Raw genomic sequence first — 20,436 nt, 5'->3', positions numbered from 1 at the left:
CCATCTGCCATTCATCGGCCCACTGGCCCAATTTATCAAAATCCCGTTGCAATCCTAGATAACCTTCTTCACTGTCCACAATGCCACCAATCTTGGTGTCATCTGCAAACTTACTAACCAATCTCAGATGTTTTCTAGATATTCTGGTGCAGGAGTGTGATGGGATACTCTCCACTTGCCTGGATGAGTGCAGCTCCAACAACACTCAAGAAGCTCGACACCATCCAGGACAAAACAGCCTGCTTGATTGGCACACCATCCACCACCCTAAACATTCACTCCCTTCACCACCGGCGCACCGTGGCTGCAGTGCATACCATCCACAGGATGCACTGCAACAATTCACCAAGGCTTCTTCGACAGCACCTCCCAAACCCGCGACCTCTACCACCTAGAAAGGCAGCAGGCACATGGGAACAACACCACCTGCACGTTCCCCTCCAAGTCACACACCATCCCGACTTGGAAATATATAGCCGTTCCTTCATCGTCGCTGGGTCAAAATCCTGGAACTCCCTACCTAACAGCACTGTGGGAGAACCTTCACCACACGGACTGCAGCGGTTCAAGAAGGCGGCTCACCACCACCTTCTCAAGGGCAATTAGGGATGAGTAGTAAATGCTGGCCTTGCCAGCGATGCCCACATCCCATGAACGAATAATAAAAAAAACTACTGCAAACCCAACATTAAATAGGGTTGACTCAGTGTTCTAACATTACCAATTTCATAATGAATTCATGTTGTAATTGCCATCGATTCAGTGACATATCTGTGGTAGAACAATGCTCAATCCAAAATTGGTGCATTTAAGCTGCCTCCAGCAATAATCACCTAAGTAGATGGTGTGACGTTAGTGTAGTACACCTGCAGCTGTCACAGTGGCCGAGAAACTGATATGTATATAAACCAGGCTATTAACACATGTTTTCAGTTTCCTTCTTGATTTGCCCCTTAATGACCAAGGAGGGCTGGGCTGCAGGAAAGTGGAGTTGTGGCTTCCCATTCTTGACACAACTCTACCTTCCCACACTGGGATCATTATAAGGATGAAGACTAATGAACGATACCAGTAAGTTAATTTCTCAGCTCAAACCTTTTCAACGACATGTGGTCCAAGCTTATACTGCAGAGAACTGCTAATGAATTCTTGACTTTTAACATTTTGAAAAAGATACTACGTATTATAGTATAGCTACAACCTGCCATTTTCTTTAATATTGCTTTTTAATAAAATTGATCCATCTTTTTTAGTCTGCTATACAATCTGTTAGAATGTTATCTGTCCATCACTGAGAGATCAAGAATTTATGGTAATATTGCATACTTCTTCAAAGGTGCATATGGGTAAATGGGTTCAGTGTTCACCCGGGACTTGTTACATTCCCAGTTATTTCACACACGTTTATGTTCACTAGCCTATGAAAGCACACCTTTGTGTTGGGCATAAGAAAGAAGTATCTGGAAAGCGCTCGAAATGTAACAATCAGGGAAACTCAAAGAATGAAAGACTTTATCACATGTTGAAGCCTGCACACTTAGCCAATCGAAACATTCAACTGCAATAGTCTGATGATACTCATAACATAAATTAAATACATTACGAGCATTAGCACAGAAACGTAGCTAGGGCTAATAACCTTGGGTTATCAGGATAAATATAGATCATGATCAGCGATTATAACCTCTCAAGTCCTAGTCTATTAATTTGTTCTGTCCACTTCCCACCCAACCTCAGTTACATTTCTAGCATGCCCACCTAGAAAAGAAAGCACCACTGTCACATTACAAGTCTGTGAATGAATTAGCAGAGCTGGAGGAGGAGCAAAAATAAGATACTGTAGATTTCAGAGATCCAGCACAGTGTGAAAGCTCATGCCATCCCTCTGTTTGTTGTAATAATTTAATAATTTAAACCAAAAATTAAGCAAATCTCAACTACTTTCATTTATATAGCACCTTTAACATCGAAAACATCTCAAGGCACTTCACAAAGGTGAAATGAACATCAAATATTAGTAGGCAAGTTAGGAAAGATAACAAAGAAACTTTAAAAAGATAAGTTTTGAAAGGACTTTTAAAGATGGGGAGAGAGAGGAGGTTATAGAGATGAAGTCTCTGTCACCGATGATTGAGCATGGGGAGGGGGTGGGGGATGTGTGTGGAACGTGAACCGTGGCCAAATATAGCGTCCCTTTTGATAGTCCAGCTGAGATCAGCCAACTCAGCACAAACTGGGGATTGACCTTCCCTAGTCTGTACAAACAGCAGCCAAGATGGCAAGTAGGCAATTGGCTCTCAAGTCATTGAGTCAACCTTATCACATACTATGACCCAACCAAATACTTGTTTTTTGGTGAAGTACACAGAATTAAGATCTGACCAATAATTTTCTTTAATGAATATTCTCAAAATAAGACTTTATGATTTTGTTTAGATTTTAAATCATTTGTTTTGCTTGTGGAAATAAAATTAATTTCATACAAACCTCTGAAGTATCTTCTGTGCCACACAATGTCAGGCTTGGGGGGAAAATTAATTCCACCAAACTTTAGTCATATTGTGCAACAATTTTCCAATAACTAACCATCTCCACATTAAATACAGATGTGATTTTTATCTGTTCAATCCCCTTACTAGGTACAATGGATCAAGTATGTCAAATGTGCAGGTGTTACTTGACAAAAAATTCAATTCTTAGAAACTCAAAATAGCTTTAACAAAACCCTATTCTATTTCACCTCCAAGGTTACCATGACCATCATATCACAATTAGTGAGATTGCTTTTTGCTGCTGCATCAATAAGGTGAAAGAGCACCTCTCTGAATTGCTGTGGGGTTGCTAGGATATGGTTAAGATCTCGATTACTAATATAATTAGACTAAGCAAAACAATCGATTTGTCTTTTTTAACAGGTTACATTCTAAACCAGATTTGGAAGGAGGAGAGAGACAGAAAAAGCAGAATTTGAACATATTGGGGGGGTGGGGGGAGACTGGGAAGATAAGTAAACCAGGAAATAAATTTAGGCACAATTTTAAAAAAAAAACAGGTTAAAAAATCTTAAGACAAACATAAGGAACCCAAAAGAGCTTTTACCTAAATGCTGGAAGCATTAGGAATAAAATACTAGAACTTGAAGTAACAGTAGCAGAAAGAAAAATTGGTATTTTATGGATTGTGCAGGCATGGTTCACCCCAAAAGATGGGAGTGAATTCAATATTCAGAGATCTGGTTCTGGCAAGACAGTAATGATTTGGAGGTTAACTTTACATGTACAGGATAATAAGGATGTCAAGGAAATTGAAACATTATCTCAGGGGAAAGGAGAAAGTGAAAGTTGGCTGGACCCAAAAAAACTAAAAGGACTGCATTGACAAATTGGTTCTGCTACTCGACTCTCCGGGGAGGTAAAGGAGATGACACTATTTTCTATGATTAGATGGTTTTGTGCAGTGTTCATAATGTTGTAATAATGGGAGACTATTAACTAGGAATGTCCAAATGAAAATAAAACAAATGGATTAATGCTTTTGTCAAAAGAGCAGACAGAGGAATATCATACAGATGCGTTGTGTTTGTCCATTAATACTGCCAACGGCAATTTTCAGACTCGTGTAAAGAATCAGACTAGAGGAAACTCAAATTCAGGCTAGTTCTTGTAGCTAATAGCTTGCAAGTTAGAAGTAATGGAACCTTAAGTGACCATAATATGATCAAATTTCAGATCTAGCTATTGGCACCATCAAGGACTAGGACAGAAGTATTTGATTTGAAGAAAGCAAACTTCAATGGAATGAGGAGCAAATTAAATAAATTAATATATGCTGTTGAAAGAGGGATTAGTGAAGAAAAATGGAAAACCATATTAGATATACAAGACAAATACATATCAAAGAGAAATAAGTATAAACTAAAGAAACACTAAAATTGTTGAGCAGAGAAATTAAAACAGAGATAAGAAAGAAAAACACGCTACATAAAGCCTACAAGGAAGGGAAGAACTTTGACAGGAATGTATTAAAATGATTCAAGCTGATTAAAAAATGATTAGGTGCATAAAGGATACTGAAGAAAGGAACTGAGAGGATTAAGCACATCAGCAAAATTAGTTTTTAGTATCAATAGCAGAAGTAGCCAGGGAGAAAGTTAAATCTTTAAAAGATTAAAGTGTTGGAATAATTGACGATGAAGGGAAAATAGTTAAATTACTTAATTTACTTATTTTCTAAAAAGGCTCTCAAGTGAACATAAAAAATACCATGGCGCTATCTGAAGGAGAGTTGGGAGTTTTCCTGGAGTCCTGGCCAACATTCCTCCCTCAAGCAATACTATCAAAAATTGATAGTCTTGTCCTTCATTCATTTGTTATTTGAGGCACCTTACTGTGCACAAATTAGCTGCCATGTTTGCCTGCATAACAATGGCTACATTGGTTGTGAAGCACTTTGGCATGTCCTGGGAACATTGTACGGTGCTATATAAATGCAAGTTATTTCTTTCATTCTTTTTGGTTTGCTAACCTTCAGTCCTGGAGAACTCCTCCAGTACCCAATCAATCTTTCATTGCTGTAGTCAATACTCTGCAAAGTTCTTCCTAGTCTCCTTCAGCACCTTGAGATATATGCCATCTGGCACAGGGGATTTGTTAGATTTGTTAGATTTCAGTCCTTTTAACTTATCAAGTCCCTTTTCTAAAAGATTCCATAATAATCATTGTACCACAATAATGGGGTGAAATCTCTAATGTTCTCGCATTCTAATTTTTGAATCCTCCAATCCAGTTTTTGTTTTAATTTGCAAACTGAGGTAAAAGTCAAAGGCCATAGTGCAAAACACCACCACAGTTGGAGAAGATAAGAAAAATTAGGAAGTAGTGATTTAAATTATTTTTTTAGGGTAAGACTACTTTTTTTTTTAAAAAGTGTTATCTTTTCTTTTCTTGGTCTCCCTGTTCTATACTACAACTGCTACCAAGATGTCAGGCAAGTGACTTCTCCCGTGCCTCTGCCAATGCTTCTCTGAAACTGACTGCTAGGACATGTGCAAATGCACCCTAGGAGTGACTCCCCCTCTAATAAATCTCAGGACAAGATGAAGTAAGATAATTTCCCATGTACAGCTTTTTAATTAATTTTTTTCAGCCATTTTGTTTGTATTCTAACGCCCAATTACAATGGAAATTCAAGTTTAAATAGATGAAACATAATCAAGAGGGAAAATCAAATCTATAGAGAATTCCAATGCACGCCTTGTATTTAAAGGGACACTGTCAACATGGTAGAATTATTACAGCTTTGGAGGTTTCCTGATGAACCCATATTATTCAAGAAGGCAGCCACCACCACCTTCTCAAGGGCAATTAGGGATGGGCAATAAATGCTGGTCTTGCCAGCGACACCCACATCCCATGAACGAATAATAAAAAAATCATGTTGTGAATTCACATTGCAAAATGCCACATGATTGTGATGTACAGCAATGTAAGTCATTCTTGGCTCTTTCAGAACTGAGAAAATGTACTTTTCCTCTCTAAAATGGTAACAAATCCCCTTTAAAAGTAACAATTATATTAATTAAGGAAGCTGTAATAATTTATTGACAGTGGGAAAGGGATAAGAAGGAAACATACATTGAGAGAAAGCAGCAATTTTCAGTGAAATAAAAGTTGTTTTAACTTCACATAACTGAGGTTAGAAAAGCTGATGTAGTGGGTCAAAGTAGTGGATTGACTCAGTGGGTAAATGCAACAGAGTGTGGTACTGAGCTATAGAGGCCAATTCCATGTCTTGTCTTCTCACAAACAGTGGGAAGTATTCAAGGTATACAAAACCAGTACATACCCCTTAAAAGGCAAAAGCTCAATTCGTATAGTTAAGCAACCATGGACACTCAACTTTTCACCTTATATATTAATGGCCTTCTCCTGTTCCTACGTCTACGCTACTTCGTTGGACCAACAGTAGGGAGGGGGCAGGAAGGACATTTGTTATTTTAGCCTGAGGGTCTTTAGTATGAGAATTGTAGGGGGACGAGGAGGAACTGAACACAATTTCTATCCAGTGACCCCCTGCTGGAAATGGCATATATAGATCTTTGGTAAGGGCACAATTGGGCACTGATGGTCTCTATGGTCAAATAGGCCATTAAAATGGATGGAAAATCATCAAGCACTGCTCCTCATCTCAAGCACCTGATTGGGGTTTCAGCTCTCATATCCCAGCATATCTCACTGCTTTCAGGAAGACAGGAGTTAGGAAAGAAAAAAAAACTGGAGGAAAAATGGTAAAGCATCTAAACAAGGTATTTCTCAGCTTCAATATGATTAAGCTTTCTCAGTCCATAGATGTATCCAATTTCAGCACCTATCGGGCTATTTTACTGAGCTTTTCAATGATGCTGAATCTGAATTCCAAGTGTTCCAGAAATTACAATTAACTTGAAACATGATTGTATCTAGTAATAACCCAGGCTTTGCACCATTAACAGAAAGTTCTCCGTTTCTTACTATGAAAATTTAAACCGGAGCAATTGCTTAAAAGGATATATGACCCAACTGAAATATGCCAGTGGTCACACTCATCAATATTACTCCTAAAGAAAATATCTGGCTATCTAGTTCTGTATATATTTAAAAAAACATAAACATGCAATAGCTGTATTCAGTCCTGGCAACCATGCTCAGGTCAACTCAAAATGCAACATATTGGAACAGTGCAACATACTTCAAGGTGACTTTGGCAGCTACAAGGCAGTACAGTACCTGCAGTATTATTTTGACAAGTTTATCAAGGAATTTTACAGTATGTTCATATATTTTCTATAAAATTTCTTTAGGAGGCTTTTGTATGCTCAATACTGACCTATCAGATTGATAATAATTAGTGTGTGTGACGAATATCACTATAGGAAAAAGGTAACATTCCCATTATTGATAGTGTCGTATATATCATAAAATGTATTGCGACACTGCCTGGTGCAATTAATTCATTTTGAAATCTCTAAACTAGACAATACATCAACTTACACATGTCCCAGATGATAAATTCATTCAGGCACAGTACCCCAGGTGGCTGATGCTGATATTTTGACTTCACATTGCCATAGTACAGTGCTTTCATCCACAAATACTAGATATGAGAAGAAATATGAAAACAAAAAATCGATTCAATTTCAGCCAGTTGGTCTTCCTTTTTGTGATCATTGAGAAACAACGTGAAGGTACAAGGATCACAAGGTGAATAGTGATACAAGACTGTGCAGTGAGAATTGATCCAACACAATTGGCTTGTGGGAGGAGGAAGAGCAAGTACGACAGGATATTTGGAGCTTAGAAATGAGAGTTTTTAGAGAAGTACTGACCACAGCAGAATCAATAAAACAGATAGGCAGGTTGCGATGGAAGTTAGACGTGGGAGAACAAAGTCTTAGCATGAGATCACACAGTTACGGATGATAAAGGACCTTTGGCCCATTTAAATTTGTCCTTCCCAGAAAGTCCCCTCCATTGTAGCATCCAATTGCTTTTTCAATGCTTCAAGATTTTTGCCTCCATTACTCTACTTGAAGTCTATTCCATATGTTGATCACTCTTAGTGTGAAAAAGAATTTCCTGATATTAGCCCTAAAGTTACCTTTTACTAATTTCATTCCGTGTCCCCTTGAGCTACTCTTGCAATTTAATTTGAAAGGATATTCCAGACTTATGTTTTCCATTCCCTTAACTGCCCTTATATACCTCCATAAGATCATCTCTCTGATGTCTGCTTTCCAGGCTGAAAAGCCCAAGTTTTTCCGGTCTTTCCTCATAACTCAGACCTTTGACACTTGGGACGAGCCTAGTACACAGGGTGCAGTGCTACAAGAGCACTTTATAGTTTGATCACAACTTCTTCTGACTTATTTTCTGTTTTGGCTATGTAGTTCAACATTCTATTGGCTTTATTGATTGTTGCTTTGCATTGATTGGACATGTTATGTATCACGTCTAACAAGACGACTAGGTCTCTGTCAACTTCATTCTTAGATATTTCAGCACTATTCATGCAGTACATGTGCTACTGACTTTCATTCCCATGTCTAGGAGTGTAAAACAGGTACTAAAAGATACTCCCCAGCTATATGAGCAGTTACAAATCTTGAATTTTAGAGAGAGTCAAGAGTCATTGAGGAGTGTTCTTCAGGTCACTCCTATAAACAGTTCCCGTGTCTCACATTCAGGAGTGTGCCATAATGCGCAATATCTAATCATGTGATAGAATAATCCGGGGGCATAACAATACCCCCTTGTGATCTGAAATGGATATTGTGTCCTCATGTGCACTTCCAAACCTTTCAGTACCAGACTGAAAACAATTAGGTGAAACGAGGTTAGATAAGAATTGTTAAGCTGCTTTATTACACAGACAGCAAGTGAATGCAAAAACTCACCTCACTTAACTTCAAAACCATCCTCATGAATAAAAAAGTATAAACCACACTGCCTTGCCCAGGATTAGTGGGCTGACTAATACTTGCTTTTGGTCAGTCCAGCACTGAAACAGATCAAGGCTTACACAGACTGGGTCAGCACCAGACCTTCAGTAAACTCCCTAGGGCTTTCTTGCCTTTTTACAAACTGACTGACATTGAACATGGACTTTTCTCTTCTTTTTGTTACTCCTGACCACAGGAGTACATCCTACATCCAGTCGTGAATGGTGGTGGACAATTAAACAACTAACGGGAGGAGGAGGCTCTGTGAACATCCCCATCCTCAATGATGGCGGAGTCCAGCACATGAGCGAGTGTTTGCAACCATCTTCAGCCAGAAGTGCCGAGTGGATGATCCATCTCGGCTTCCTCCCAATATCCCCATCATCATAGAAGCCAGTCTTCAGCCAATTCAATTCACTCCACGTGATATCAAGAAACGGCTGAGTGCACTGGATACAACAAAGGCTATGGGCCCCAACAACATAATGGCTGTAGTGCTGAAGACTTGTGCTCCAGAACTAGCTGCGCCTCTAGCCAAACTGTTCCAGTACAGCTACAACACTGGCATCTACCCGACAATGTGGAAAATTGCCCAGGTATGTCCTGTCCACAAAAAGCAGGACAAATCCAATCCGGCCAATTACCGCCCCATCAGTCTACTCTCAATCATCAGCAAAGTGATGGAAGGTGTCATCGACAGTGCTATCAAGCGGCACTTACTCACCAATAACCTGCTCACCGATGCTCAGTTTGGGTTCCGCCAGGACCACTCAGCTCCAGACCTCATTACAGCCTTGGTCCAAACATGGACAAAAGAGCTGAATTCCAGAGGTGAGGTGAGAGTGACTGCCCTTGACATCAAGGCAGCATTTGACTGAGTGTGGCACCAAGGAGCCCTAGTAAAATTGAAGTCAATGGGAATCAGGGGGAAAACTCTCTAGTGGCTGGAGTCATACCTAGCACAAAGGAAGATGGTAGAGGTTGTTGGAGGCCAATCATCTCAGCCCCAGGACACTGCTGCAGGAGTTCCTCAGGACAGTGTCCTTGGCCCAACCATCTTCAGCTGCTTTATCAATGACCTTCCCTCCATCATAAGGTCAGAAATGGGGATGTTCGCTGATGATTGCACAGTGTTCAGTTCCATTCGCAACCCCTCAGATAATGAAGCAGTCCGTGCCCGCATGCAGCAAGACCTGGACAACATCCAGGCTTGGGCTGATAACTGGCAAGTAACATTCACGCCAGACAAGTGCCAGGTAATGACCATCTCCAACAAGGGAGAGTCTAACCACCTCCCCTTGACATTCAACAGCATTACCACTGCTGAATCCCCCACCATCAACATCCTGGGGATCACCATTGACCAGAAACCTAACTGGACCAGCCATATAAATACTGTGGCTACAAGAGCAGGTCAGAGGCTGGGTATTCTGTGGCGAGTGACTCACCTCCTGACTCCCCAAAGCCTTTCCACCATCACAAGGCACAAGTCAGAAGTGTGATGGAATACTCTCCACTTGCCTGGATGAGTGCAGCTCCAACAACACTCAAGAAGCTCGACACCATCCAGGACAAAGCAGCCTGCTTGATTGGCACCCCATCCACCACCCTAAACATTCACTCCCTTCACCACCGGTGCTCTGTGGCTACAGTGTGTACCATCCACAGGATGCACTGCAGCAACTCGCCAAGGCTTCTTCGACAGCACCTCCCAAACCCATGACCTCTACCACCTAGAAGGACAAGGGCAGCAGGCACATGGGAACAACACCACCTGCATGTTCCCCTCCAAGTCACACACCATTCCAACTTGAAAATATATCGCCGTTCCTTCATCGTCGCTGGGTCAAAATCCTGGAACTCCCTTCCTAACAGCACTGTGGGAGAACCTTCACCACACAGACTGCAGCGGCTCACCACCACCTTCTCAAGGGTAATTAGGGATGGGCAATAAATGCTGGCCTCGCCAGCGACGCCCACATCCCATGAACAAATAAAAAAAAAGGAAGGGGTTGGCTGTCCCTCCGAACATAAACACATACGAACATACGAATTAAGAGCAGGAGTAGGCCAATCGGCCCCTCGAGCCTGCTCTGCCATTTGATAAGATCATGGCTGATCTGATTGTGACCTCAACCCTACTTTCCCATCTACCTACTATAACCTTTGACTCCCTTGTTAATCAGGAATCTATCTAATTCAGCCTTAAAAATATTCAATGACCCTGCCTCCACCGCTCTCTGGGGAATGGAGTTCCACAGACTCACGACACTCAGAGAAAAAATTTCTCCTCATCTCTGTCTTAAATGGGAGACCCCTTATTTTTAAACTGTGTCCTCTAGTTTTAGTCTCTCCCACAAGGGGAAATATCCTCTCAGCATCTACCCCATCAAGTCCCCTCAGGATCTTATATGTTTCAAAAAGATCACCTCTCATTCTTCTAAACTCTAATGTATACAGGCCCAACTTGTCCAACCTTTCTTCATAAGATAACCCCCTCATCCCAGAAATCAGTCGAGTGAACCTTCTCTGAACTGCCTCCAAAGCAGTTATGTCCTTTCTTAAATAAGGAGAACAAAACTGCACACAGGATTCCAGATGTGGTCTTACCAATGCCCTGTACAACTGTAGTAAAACATCTCTACTTTTATATTCCATTCCCCTTGCAATAAATGACAGCATTCCATTTGCCTTCCTAATCACTTGCTGAACCTGCATTCTAACTTTTTGTGATTCATGGACCAGGACACCCAGATCCTTCTGTACCTCAGAATTCTGCAATCTCTCTCCATTTAAATAATATACTGCTTTTCTATTCCTCCTGCCAAAGTGGACAAGTTCACATTTTCCCACATTATACTCCATCTGCCAAATTTTTGCCCACTCACTTAATGTATCTATATCCCTTTGCAGACTCCTTATGTCCTCTTCACAACTTACTTTCCTACCTACCTTTGTGTCATCAGCAAATTTAGCAACCATACATTCGGTCCCTTCATCCAAACCATTGATATAGATTGTAAATAGTTGAGGCCCAAGCACTGATCCCTGGGGCAAGCCACTCATTACATCTTGCCAACCTGAAAGTGACCCATTTATGCCTACTCTCTGTTTCCTGTTAGCTAACCAATCCTTTAACCATGCTAATATGTTACCCCCTACACCATGAACTCTTATTTTGTGTAGTAGCCTTTGATGTGGCACCTTGTCAAAAGCCTTCTGGAAATCCAAGTACACCACATCCACAGGATCCCCTTTATCCATGTTGCTTGTTACTTCCTCATGGAACTCTAATAAATTAGCCAAACATGATTTCCCTTTCACAAAGCTGTATTGGCTCTGCCTGATTGCATTGAGATTTTCTAAGTGCCCTGCTATAACCTCCTTAATAATAGATTCTAGCATTTTCTCATGACAGATGTTAAGCTAACTGGCCCTTAGTTTCCTGCTTTCTGTCTCCCTCCTTTCTTGGAGAGGAGTTACATTCGCTATTTTCCAATCTGATGGGGCCCTTCCAGAATCTAAGGAATTTTGGAAAATTAATACCAATGCATCTACTATCTCTGCAGCCACTTCTTTTAAGACCCTACGATGAAGTCTGTCAGGACCTTGGGACTTGTCAGCTTTTAGTTCCAGTAATTTTTTCAGAACCCTTTCCCTGGTGATTGTAAATGTTTTAAGTTCCTCCCTCCCTTTCACCTCGTGATTCACAATTATTTCTGGCATGTTATTTGTATCCTCTACAGTGAAGACGGACGCAAAATATCCATTCAATTCATCCGACATTTCCTTGTTCTCCATTATTAATTCCCCAGACTGACTTTCTAGAGGACCAACACTCACTTTATTTCTTCCCTGCTCATTGATTCATCAGTGGCTTGTCATTAAAACCGGCTACCTCCCCCCTAACCCCAAGATTGGATTTGTGGCAGATACCCCATGTTAGGCTCAAATGAATAGTTCATCCCAACAATAGTAGGTATGGAGGCTCAGAAAAAGGATGGGACAACATGGCAAATTAACTATTGCCCCATTCATTGTGGAAATACATCTTCACTGCCTGGATCATTAATATATAAACTCCTCTTTTCCCAGTGGCTGAAGCATATAGAGAATTCTAAACCTGTATGAATGAACTTTAATTTAAAATACACCACTTAAAGAAACTCATGTGGAAATCGCTTCTGTGGAAAAATCCAAAGCCTTACAATGGGAAAAGAGCTGTTTAGCATGAAAGAGAAAACTGAACTTCTTGGGGGCAACTTTAGTAATTGAGAAAATACGAGAGATCCAGTCTAGGTCAGAGGAAATAGTGAGGCCAAGAATATCGATAAATAAAGAAGGACCAAGAATGGTGTCAAAGGCAGGAGGTGGTAGCTGTTGATTAGATTTGCAAAAGACAAAGAAATGGCATCTTTGAAAATGAAAGAAACAAGATTTTCACTCCTCCATTAAAGGACATGTAGATCTAGATGCAATGTTTCAGCCATTACACCTCAGGAAGCTTAGGGTTTTGAGCACTGAGAGCGTGCAACATGGAGAAATTGACAAATCATCAGCAAAAGAGTGTGAATAGGATTGGATGATGAGTAGTGGTCACTGACATGAAGAAAGAACAGGCAGAGACCTTTATACTGCTAGAATAATTGTAAACAATTTTACAACACCAAGTTATAGTCCAGCAATTTTATTTTAAATTCACAAGCTTTCGGAGATTTTCTCCTTCCTCAGGCAAATGTTTCAAGATCTCCTTGAAGCCTACGCATTTATACATATTGAACAATAATAAATGGTGTTTACAGACTGCCCCTGCAACTGCCCGTTGCCAAGGCAATCACCGTGTTCAGACAGAGAGGTGTTACCTGCAGAACCTCCGAATACACATTCAATAAAAAAACAAACAGGGAAAAAAAACAGAGAAAAAAAAACACAGAGAGAGGCAGAAACATCCGGAAGGCAGAGAGAGCCAGCAAATGACCCATTATATTAAAAACAGATAACATTTGTTCGCTGGTGGGGTAACGTGTAGCGTGACATGAACCCAAGATCCCGGTTGAGGCCGTCCTCATGGGTGCGGAACTTGGCTATCAATTTCTGCTCGACGATTTTGCGTTGTCGTGTGTCTCGAAGGCCGCCTTGGAGTACGCTTACCCGAAGGTCGGTGGATGAATGTCCATGACTGCTGAAGTGTTCCCCGACTGGGAGGGAACCCTCCTGTTTGGCGATTGTTGCGCGGTGTCCGTTCATCCGTTGTCGCAGCGTCTGCATGGTCTCGCCAATGTACCATGCTCTGGGGCATCCTTTCCTGCAACGTATGAGGTAGACAACGTTGGCTGAGTCACAGGAGTATGAACCATGCACCTGGTGGGTGGTGTCATCTCGTGTGATGGTGGTATCTGTGTCGATGATCTGGCATGTCTTGCAGAGGTTACCGTGGCAGGGTTGTGTGGCGTCGTGGACGCTGTTCTCTTGAAAGCTAGGTAGTTTGCTGCGAACGATGGTCTGTTTGAGGTTGGGTGGCTGTTTAAAGGCGAGTAGTGGAGGTGTGGGGATGGCCATAGCGAGGTGTTTGTCCTCATTGATGACATGTTGAAGGCTGCGGAGAACATGGCGTAGTTTCTCCGCTCCGGGGAAGTACTGGACGACAAAGGGTACTCTGTTGGTTGCGTCCCGTGTTAGTCTCCTGAGGAGGTCTATGCGATTTTTTGCTGTGGCCCGTCGGAACTGTCGATCGATGAGTCGAGCGTCATATCCCGTTCTTACTAGGGCGTCTTTCAGCGTCTGTAGGTGTCCATCGCGTTCCTCCTCGTCTGAGCAGACCCTGTGTATTCGCAGGGCCTGTCCATAGGGGATGGCCTCTTTGACGTGGTTAGGGTGGAAGCTGGAAAAGTGGAGCATCGTGAGGTTGTCCGTGGGCTTGCGGTAGAGTGAGGTGCTGAGGTGCCCGTCTTTGATGGAGATTCGTGTGTCCAAGAAAGAAACTGATTCTGAGGAGTAGTCCATGGTGAGCTTGATGGTGGGATGGAACTTGTTGATGTTATCGTGTAGTCTCTTTAGTGATTCCTTGCCGTGGGTCCATAGAAAGAAAATGTCGTCGATGTATCTGGTGTATAGTGTTGGTTGGAGGTCTTGTGCAGTGAAGAAGTCCTGCTCGAACTTGTGCATGAAAATGTTGGCGTATTGGGGTGCGAATTTGGTCCCCATGGCTGTTCCGTGTGTTTGGGTAAAGAACTGGTTATCGAAGGTGAAGACATTGTGATCCAGGATGAAGCGGATGAGTTGTAGGATGGCTTCCGGAGATTGGCTGTTGTTGGTGTTGAGTATTGATGCTGTCGCAGCGATGCCGTCATCGTGGGGGATACTGGTGTATAGTGCCGAGACGTCCATCGTGGTGAGAAGTGTTCCTGGTTCAACTGGTCCGTGGGTACTGAGTTTTTGTAGGAAGTCTGTAGTGTCACGACAGAAGCTGGGGGTTCCCTGTACGATGGGTTTCAGGATGCCCTCGATGTATCCAGAGAGGTTCTCACACAGGGTTCCGTTGCCTGATACGATGGGACGTCCGGGTGTGTTGGCTTTGTGTATCTTTGGGAGGCAGTAGAAGTCTCCCACGCGGGGATTACGTGGGATGAGAATGCGTAGGATGCTTTGAAGGTCTGGATCGAAGGTCTTGATCAGTTTGTTGAGCTGGTGGGTGTGTTCTTTGGTCGGATCTGCGGGTAACCGTCTGTAGTGTTCCTGGTTGTCCAGTTGTCGGTATGCTTCTTTGCAATAGTCTGTTCTGTTCTGTATGACTATGGCTCCTCCTTTGTCCGCTGGTTTGATGACGATGTTGCGGTTGGTCTTGAGAGCGTTGATGGCGTTGCGTTGTGCTCGGGTGACATTCTGGACTGTCTTCTGAGTGCGGCTGATGAATCTGGCATTGACGCATTTCCTGACAGCTTGAGCATACATGTCCAGCTGAGGGCAGCGACCCTCCGGAGGAGTCCAGTTTGACTCTTTCCTCTTCGGTCGCTGTACCGCGGATCCCTCTGTCTGCTGTTCCGGTACATTGGCGAGACCATGCAGACGCTGCGACAACGGATGAACGGACACCGCGCAACAATCGCCAAACAGGAGGGTTCCCTCCCAGTCGGGGAACACTTCAGCAGTCATGGACATTCATCCACCGACCTTCGGGTAAGCGTACTCCAAGGCGGCCTTCGAGACACACGACAACGCAAAATCGTCGAGCAGAAATTGATAGCCAAGTTCCGCACCCATGAGGACGGCCTCAACCGGGATCTTGGGTTCATGTCACGCTACACGTTACCCCACCAGCGAACAAATGTTATCTGTTTTTAATATAATGGGTCATTTGCTGGCTCTCTCTGCCTTCCGGATGTTTCTGCCTCTCTCTGTGTTTTTTTTTCTCTGTTTTTTTTCCCTGTTTGTTTTTTTATTGAATGTGTATTCGGAGGTTCTGCAGGTAACACCTCTCTGTCTGAACACGGTGATTGCCTTGGCAACGGGCAGTTGCAGGGGCAGTCTGTAAACACCATTTATTATTGTTCAATATGTATAAATGCGTAGGCTTCAAGGAGATCTTGAAACATTTGCCTGAGGAAGGAGAAAATCTCCGAAAGCTTGTGAATTTAAAATAAAATTGCTGGACTATAACTTGGTGTTGTAAAATTGTTTACAATTGTCAACCCCAGTCCATCACCGGCATCTCCACATCACTGCTAGAATAGGCAGAGACCTTTATATGCAAGAAAGGTACTAATTGGCAAATAAATAAGATCAACCATCTGTCCACTTGTTGAGTTTATAGTGCTGCATACGAACGTCACACATTAAGACATAATCAGATTTCAGTAGTAAGCCTTAGCACAGTAATCCCCAGTGATAATCTCAAGAATTTTCTACTTCTGTTTAGGCTGGCCATATATTGCGTGAATTATGTAGTATTACATCAAACTGTATTTTTTAAAATTAAAGAGATTGCTGTACAAATCATCTCTTATATACTTCTATTAATGGTTTACTCGAAAGTAATTGTAATGACCTGGATCCTGTCTGGTACTGAAAATCTTACAATTTTAATATAAAAACCTGGCTTGCAATTTACTTTATAAAGTTTTAGGATACTGAACCATTACAAATAGAACCAATTTTTAGCTAAATTATCAGTCACAAGGGATACAAATGAACAGAGTGGTCTAATTTGATTTATGCAGGCTATCCAGCCTGTAGCATGGTTTCCTGGGAAAAAGCAGCTTTTAAATAAAATCAAATAAGATTTTAGTCGGTATATTTTTTCAGTATAAAACGGGGGAGAACTCTGAACACAACGCAAAAATCTGTACTATTCTAGTTGTACACTTTTCAAACTCAAAACAGTATAATTATCTAAATAATACAGCGGAGGACTATACAAATTGAACAAAATAACTAACTAGAGCTTTGAAAACAAGCTATGTGAAAATGGAGATTACATGAATTAAAAAATGGCTAAAGATGCTTGAATGAGTTTGGGATTGGGCTTAGGGAGTGGTTAGTTAGGAGTTTTTTAGTTGGATATAGACCACTTGGGTCTTTTTTCTTTAAAAGCTTAATATTCTATGGCATAGCACATCAAGTGCACTAGCAAGGCACAAGTGTGATTAACAATTTTAATTTTTAATATGCCTACCAGTTCTCCTACTTCCCTACCTGAAGATCATGATGTTATGTCTACGAAAGGCCCAATTCCCAAATGCATAGTGGCACAAAAAAGAGACTTTGTCACACTCTGCACTGAAAAAAAAACTTTGTTTTGCACATGTGCATAGATAAACCTTCTGGAGATAGCAGGTGCAATATGGGCCATCACAGAGTGACATAAGCCTTCAAATTTTAAACTGCACGTGATTTTTCTTCCTGAAGCTGAGAATTTTTGACCCGCATTAACAAGTTACTACAAGATGAGGTTAAAAAAACAAAAAATGCTACTCACTGGCACCACACTGACAATGCTCTTCTTTCTACCATTAGCAAGAGATGTGACTCAGTCTTTCCAATTGAGGAAATAAGTGATTGCAGTCATTTCAGTGGTAACAGGATATCAAACTCAGATTAAAGCACAAGCATTCTGTCCAGCACAACCTGGGCAACAGATGAAGCTTATTGCTTTGAACCACAATTATATTTTTGGCATGAGATAACATCTCAGGTATGCGCCTGATTCAGGACTGAAAATCTCATACCCAGGATTTGCCAAATGTTTCCAATGCCTCAACTACAGAAAAAGGCATAATACCTTTCCTATTCACAAACAGAAACCACTTACCATGAAACATTTCAACAACAAAGAGATTAAAAACGTCTTGGACTGTACTCAGACGAAGCTTGCCTTCACAAAGGATAAAAGCTCGTTTTTCATCCACAACTGTATTTTCTTGCAGCTTTTTCTTCAAAAAGAATTTAGATTCAAAGAAATGTTATGTATTACAGATGTAATTCTTTAAAACCAAACAATTTAAACAAATTTATTTAATAGCAATTTAAAAACTCTCTTGGTGACGTTACAATTTACACATGTTTTATGGTATTCATTAAAATGTGTATATTTGCCATAGGGAATTGGATGATACAACAGGTTGGAATATTGTTCTTGGACCACAGGGTCCTGAGGTTGAATCTAGCCCAGCCCAGGAAAGTTTTTGTTCTCCAATGCCTGTAGGGGTCCTAAGCAAAATTATTTTCAACCATTTCAATCCAGTTCCTGGTGGGTGAACATCTATAAATACAGCTGCTCATAATCTTAGCTAAATAGCAATCTCACGCAGCTAGGCCAGAAAGATGGTTGGTGTGGTCAATAGAAATATCATGCAGAGGAAGTCTTTAGGCTGGATTTAAGATATATTGTAATTATAAAGTAAAGGGGTCTTTATCCTCCATCAGATCTATGCTGTATATAACTGGGGTGTGTGAGATGCTGATACTGGGTCCCAAAGTAAAAGGGTATTCCATTTTCTGGCACTGCGTATCATTTTAAGGTGCACATAAATACACGAAAAAGTTAAATAAATTAAATATATCCCTAAAGAGGAGATAGTTTTAACACTGAAGGTATAAGATTTGAAAGTAAGGTATTGTGAGGGCATTTTATTGATAGATGGATTAATTCATAGCCATTCTAGCTAAATGGAAAAAAAAATTCTATTTTGTAAATTAATTTGGGGTTTTCTCACACCAACCATCAATCCCTGAATGAAAGAACAGGCAAATGGACCGTCTAAGCTTCTGCCCCTGCCTTCCTGGACTTGTTACTGGAACAAGAGTGGCTATATTATAGATTGACTGTTTTTTGGTGGTTTCCATCAGTCTGGACAAAAATGTGTGCTGAGCACTTCCTCATATACTCAAGTGACAGCAGGACTGATCATGCTGGAAACCATAGAGACAAGTCAATGCACAGCACCACTGAAGCGAGGTTTGAAAAGTCCAATGTTACATTTAGATCATTGATAACAGAATTCATTCTTAAACATAAAACACTTCAGAGAAGATATCCAAGCTTCAGCAATATTTATGTCGACAACACCGTGCAGAACTGGCAGTCCCCAAGTGTTATAGGTACTTGGTATCACTGATGCAAGTTTGCGTATTGAACAATGGTTTAATATAATTGTAAATGTTTAATGCCAGTGAACTAAAAATACAAATTGTATCAATAACCAGCAGGATCCAATTAAATTTCTAAAATGCTGCATGATATGATTTTTAAAATAATGTACATCGCTATGAGTCACATTTAAAATCAGAAGTTTTATTACTGCCAAAAGGCCTATATAATAAGCTTTAGGTCAATTTTTTCAATACTTGACATGCTTGTGATTAGCATATTGATCAATGTGGAGGCATCATGCATTAATATTGAATTGTCTTCAACAAATGTATTCACGTTGCATTATCTGTTTATAATATACAGATGTTTGCATTTCCTGTCTACACATGTTGTTACATTTTTGTGTTAACTTTTCCCCATTGAAAAGTTCCTATGTCCACATTTATAATGGGATTCCCTATATAAACCTGCCACTATGATTGCGCAATCTGGCTACCAGAGTCCCACAAATTACAATACTATCATGCATTTTTTTAAATCAGTGATTTAAATGTCAAAGTCCAAAATAAGGGTCTAAACAAAATAAAAAATGCATAAAATTAGATGATTAAATATATCCACTGAATTGTCTTTTAATGTCTGGGCTTGGGCTTGAAACTTTTGGCCAGAGCTCCATGAATTGAATTTTGGTTCTGCAGTCTGAAAATAAGTAGCGTGCCTAACTTCCCAGACTGTGTCAGTACTGTTCAGTCAGCTGTACTGATTGAACATTTTCTTAAGCTTCCAACGCTGTCTACTCAGTAGCTTTTCTCAACTAATTTTGAAAAACAAGCCAATTTTCAAAAGCTTTTCTGAGGCAAAATATTTTTTAAGTACTTTACTAAAAAAAAAGCTTATGTGTATGTGAGACAGAGAATGATCTGACTACACATCTGTTGTAGCTTTTGTTTTGTATTCTATAAACTTTAGAGTGTAAATTGAGGAGGAGACAAAAAGACAGCCAAGACAGACAGAGGCCAGAGACCGAGATTTCACATTAACCCCAATTTTGAAGCCAGCTATTTAACTGATTTTGTTTTGCTGATAGAAAAGGTAGTTACTAATTATTGCTTACACCTGTGAGAGAGAGGCTAGGACAGAGAGTGTTTCTTTCTTCATTTGTTGTTACTTCAATTTAAAAATACACTGGGGGTGGAAAGCGAAGGGATGCTGGATGGAAACTTGTTGAGGGCAATGGGGCCTCTCGCCACCTGCCACTGCAGGGAGAGTGTAAAATGGGGAGGGGAGAAGAGGGAGGGGAGAAGAGGGGTGGATAGAGGGTTCAGGGTGAGGAGAATAACAGTGAAGCAAGTGGAGGGGAAGATGCAGGGAT

The 20,436-nt window shown here is 41.0% G+C and overlaps 1 protein-coding gene across 4 annotated transcripts in view; it reads right to left on the bottom strand.

Moving 5' to 3' along the window:
• wdcp (WD repeat and coiled coil containing) overlaps nt 1-20,436 on the bottom strand; it is a 39,790-nt gene that overhangs the window by 10,717 nt on the left and 8,637 nt on the right. For all 4 annotated transcript variants that reach the window (XR_010962895.1, XM_067984312.1, XM_067984311.1 and 1 more), the window contains exon 3: nt 17,784-17,904. Coding sequence is in view for 3 of the 4 variants with exons in the window: in XM_067984312.1 (XP_067840413.1) it covers nt 17,784-17,904 (121 nt within the window). In the remaining variant the exon portion in view is untranslated. The remainder of the gene's footprint in view (nt 1-17,783; nt 17,905-20,436) is intronic.

This window comes from Heptranchias perlo, chromosome 5, assembly GCF_035084215.1.
Source record: "Heptranchias perlo isolate sHepPer1 chromosome 5, sHepPer1.hap1, whole genome shotgun sequence".
In the NCBI taxonomy this organism is placed as follows: domain Eukaryota; kingdom Metazoa; phylum Chordata; class Chondrichthyes; order Hexanchiformes; family Hexanchidae; genus Heptranchias; species Heptranchias perlo.
This window is presented reverse-complemented; position numbering and strand designations above follow the sequence as displayed.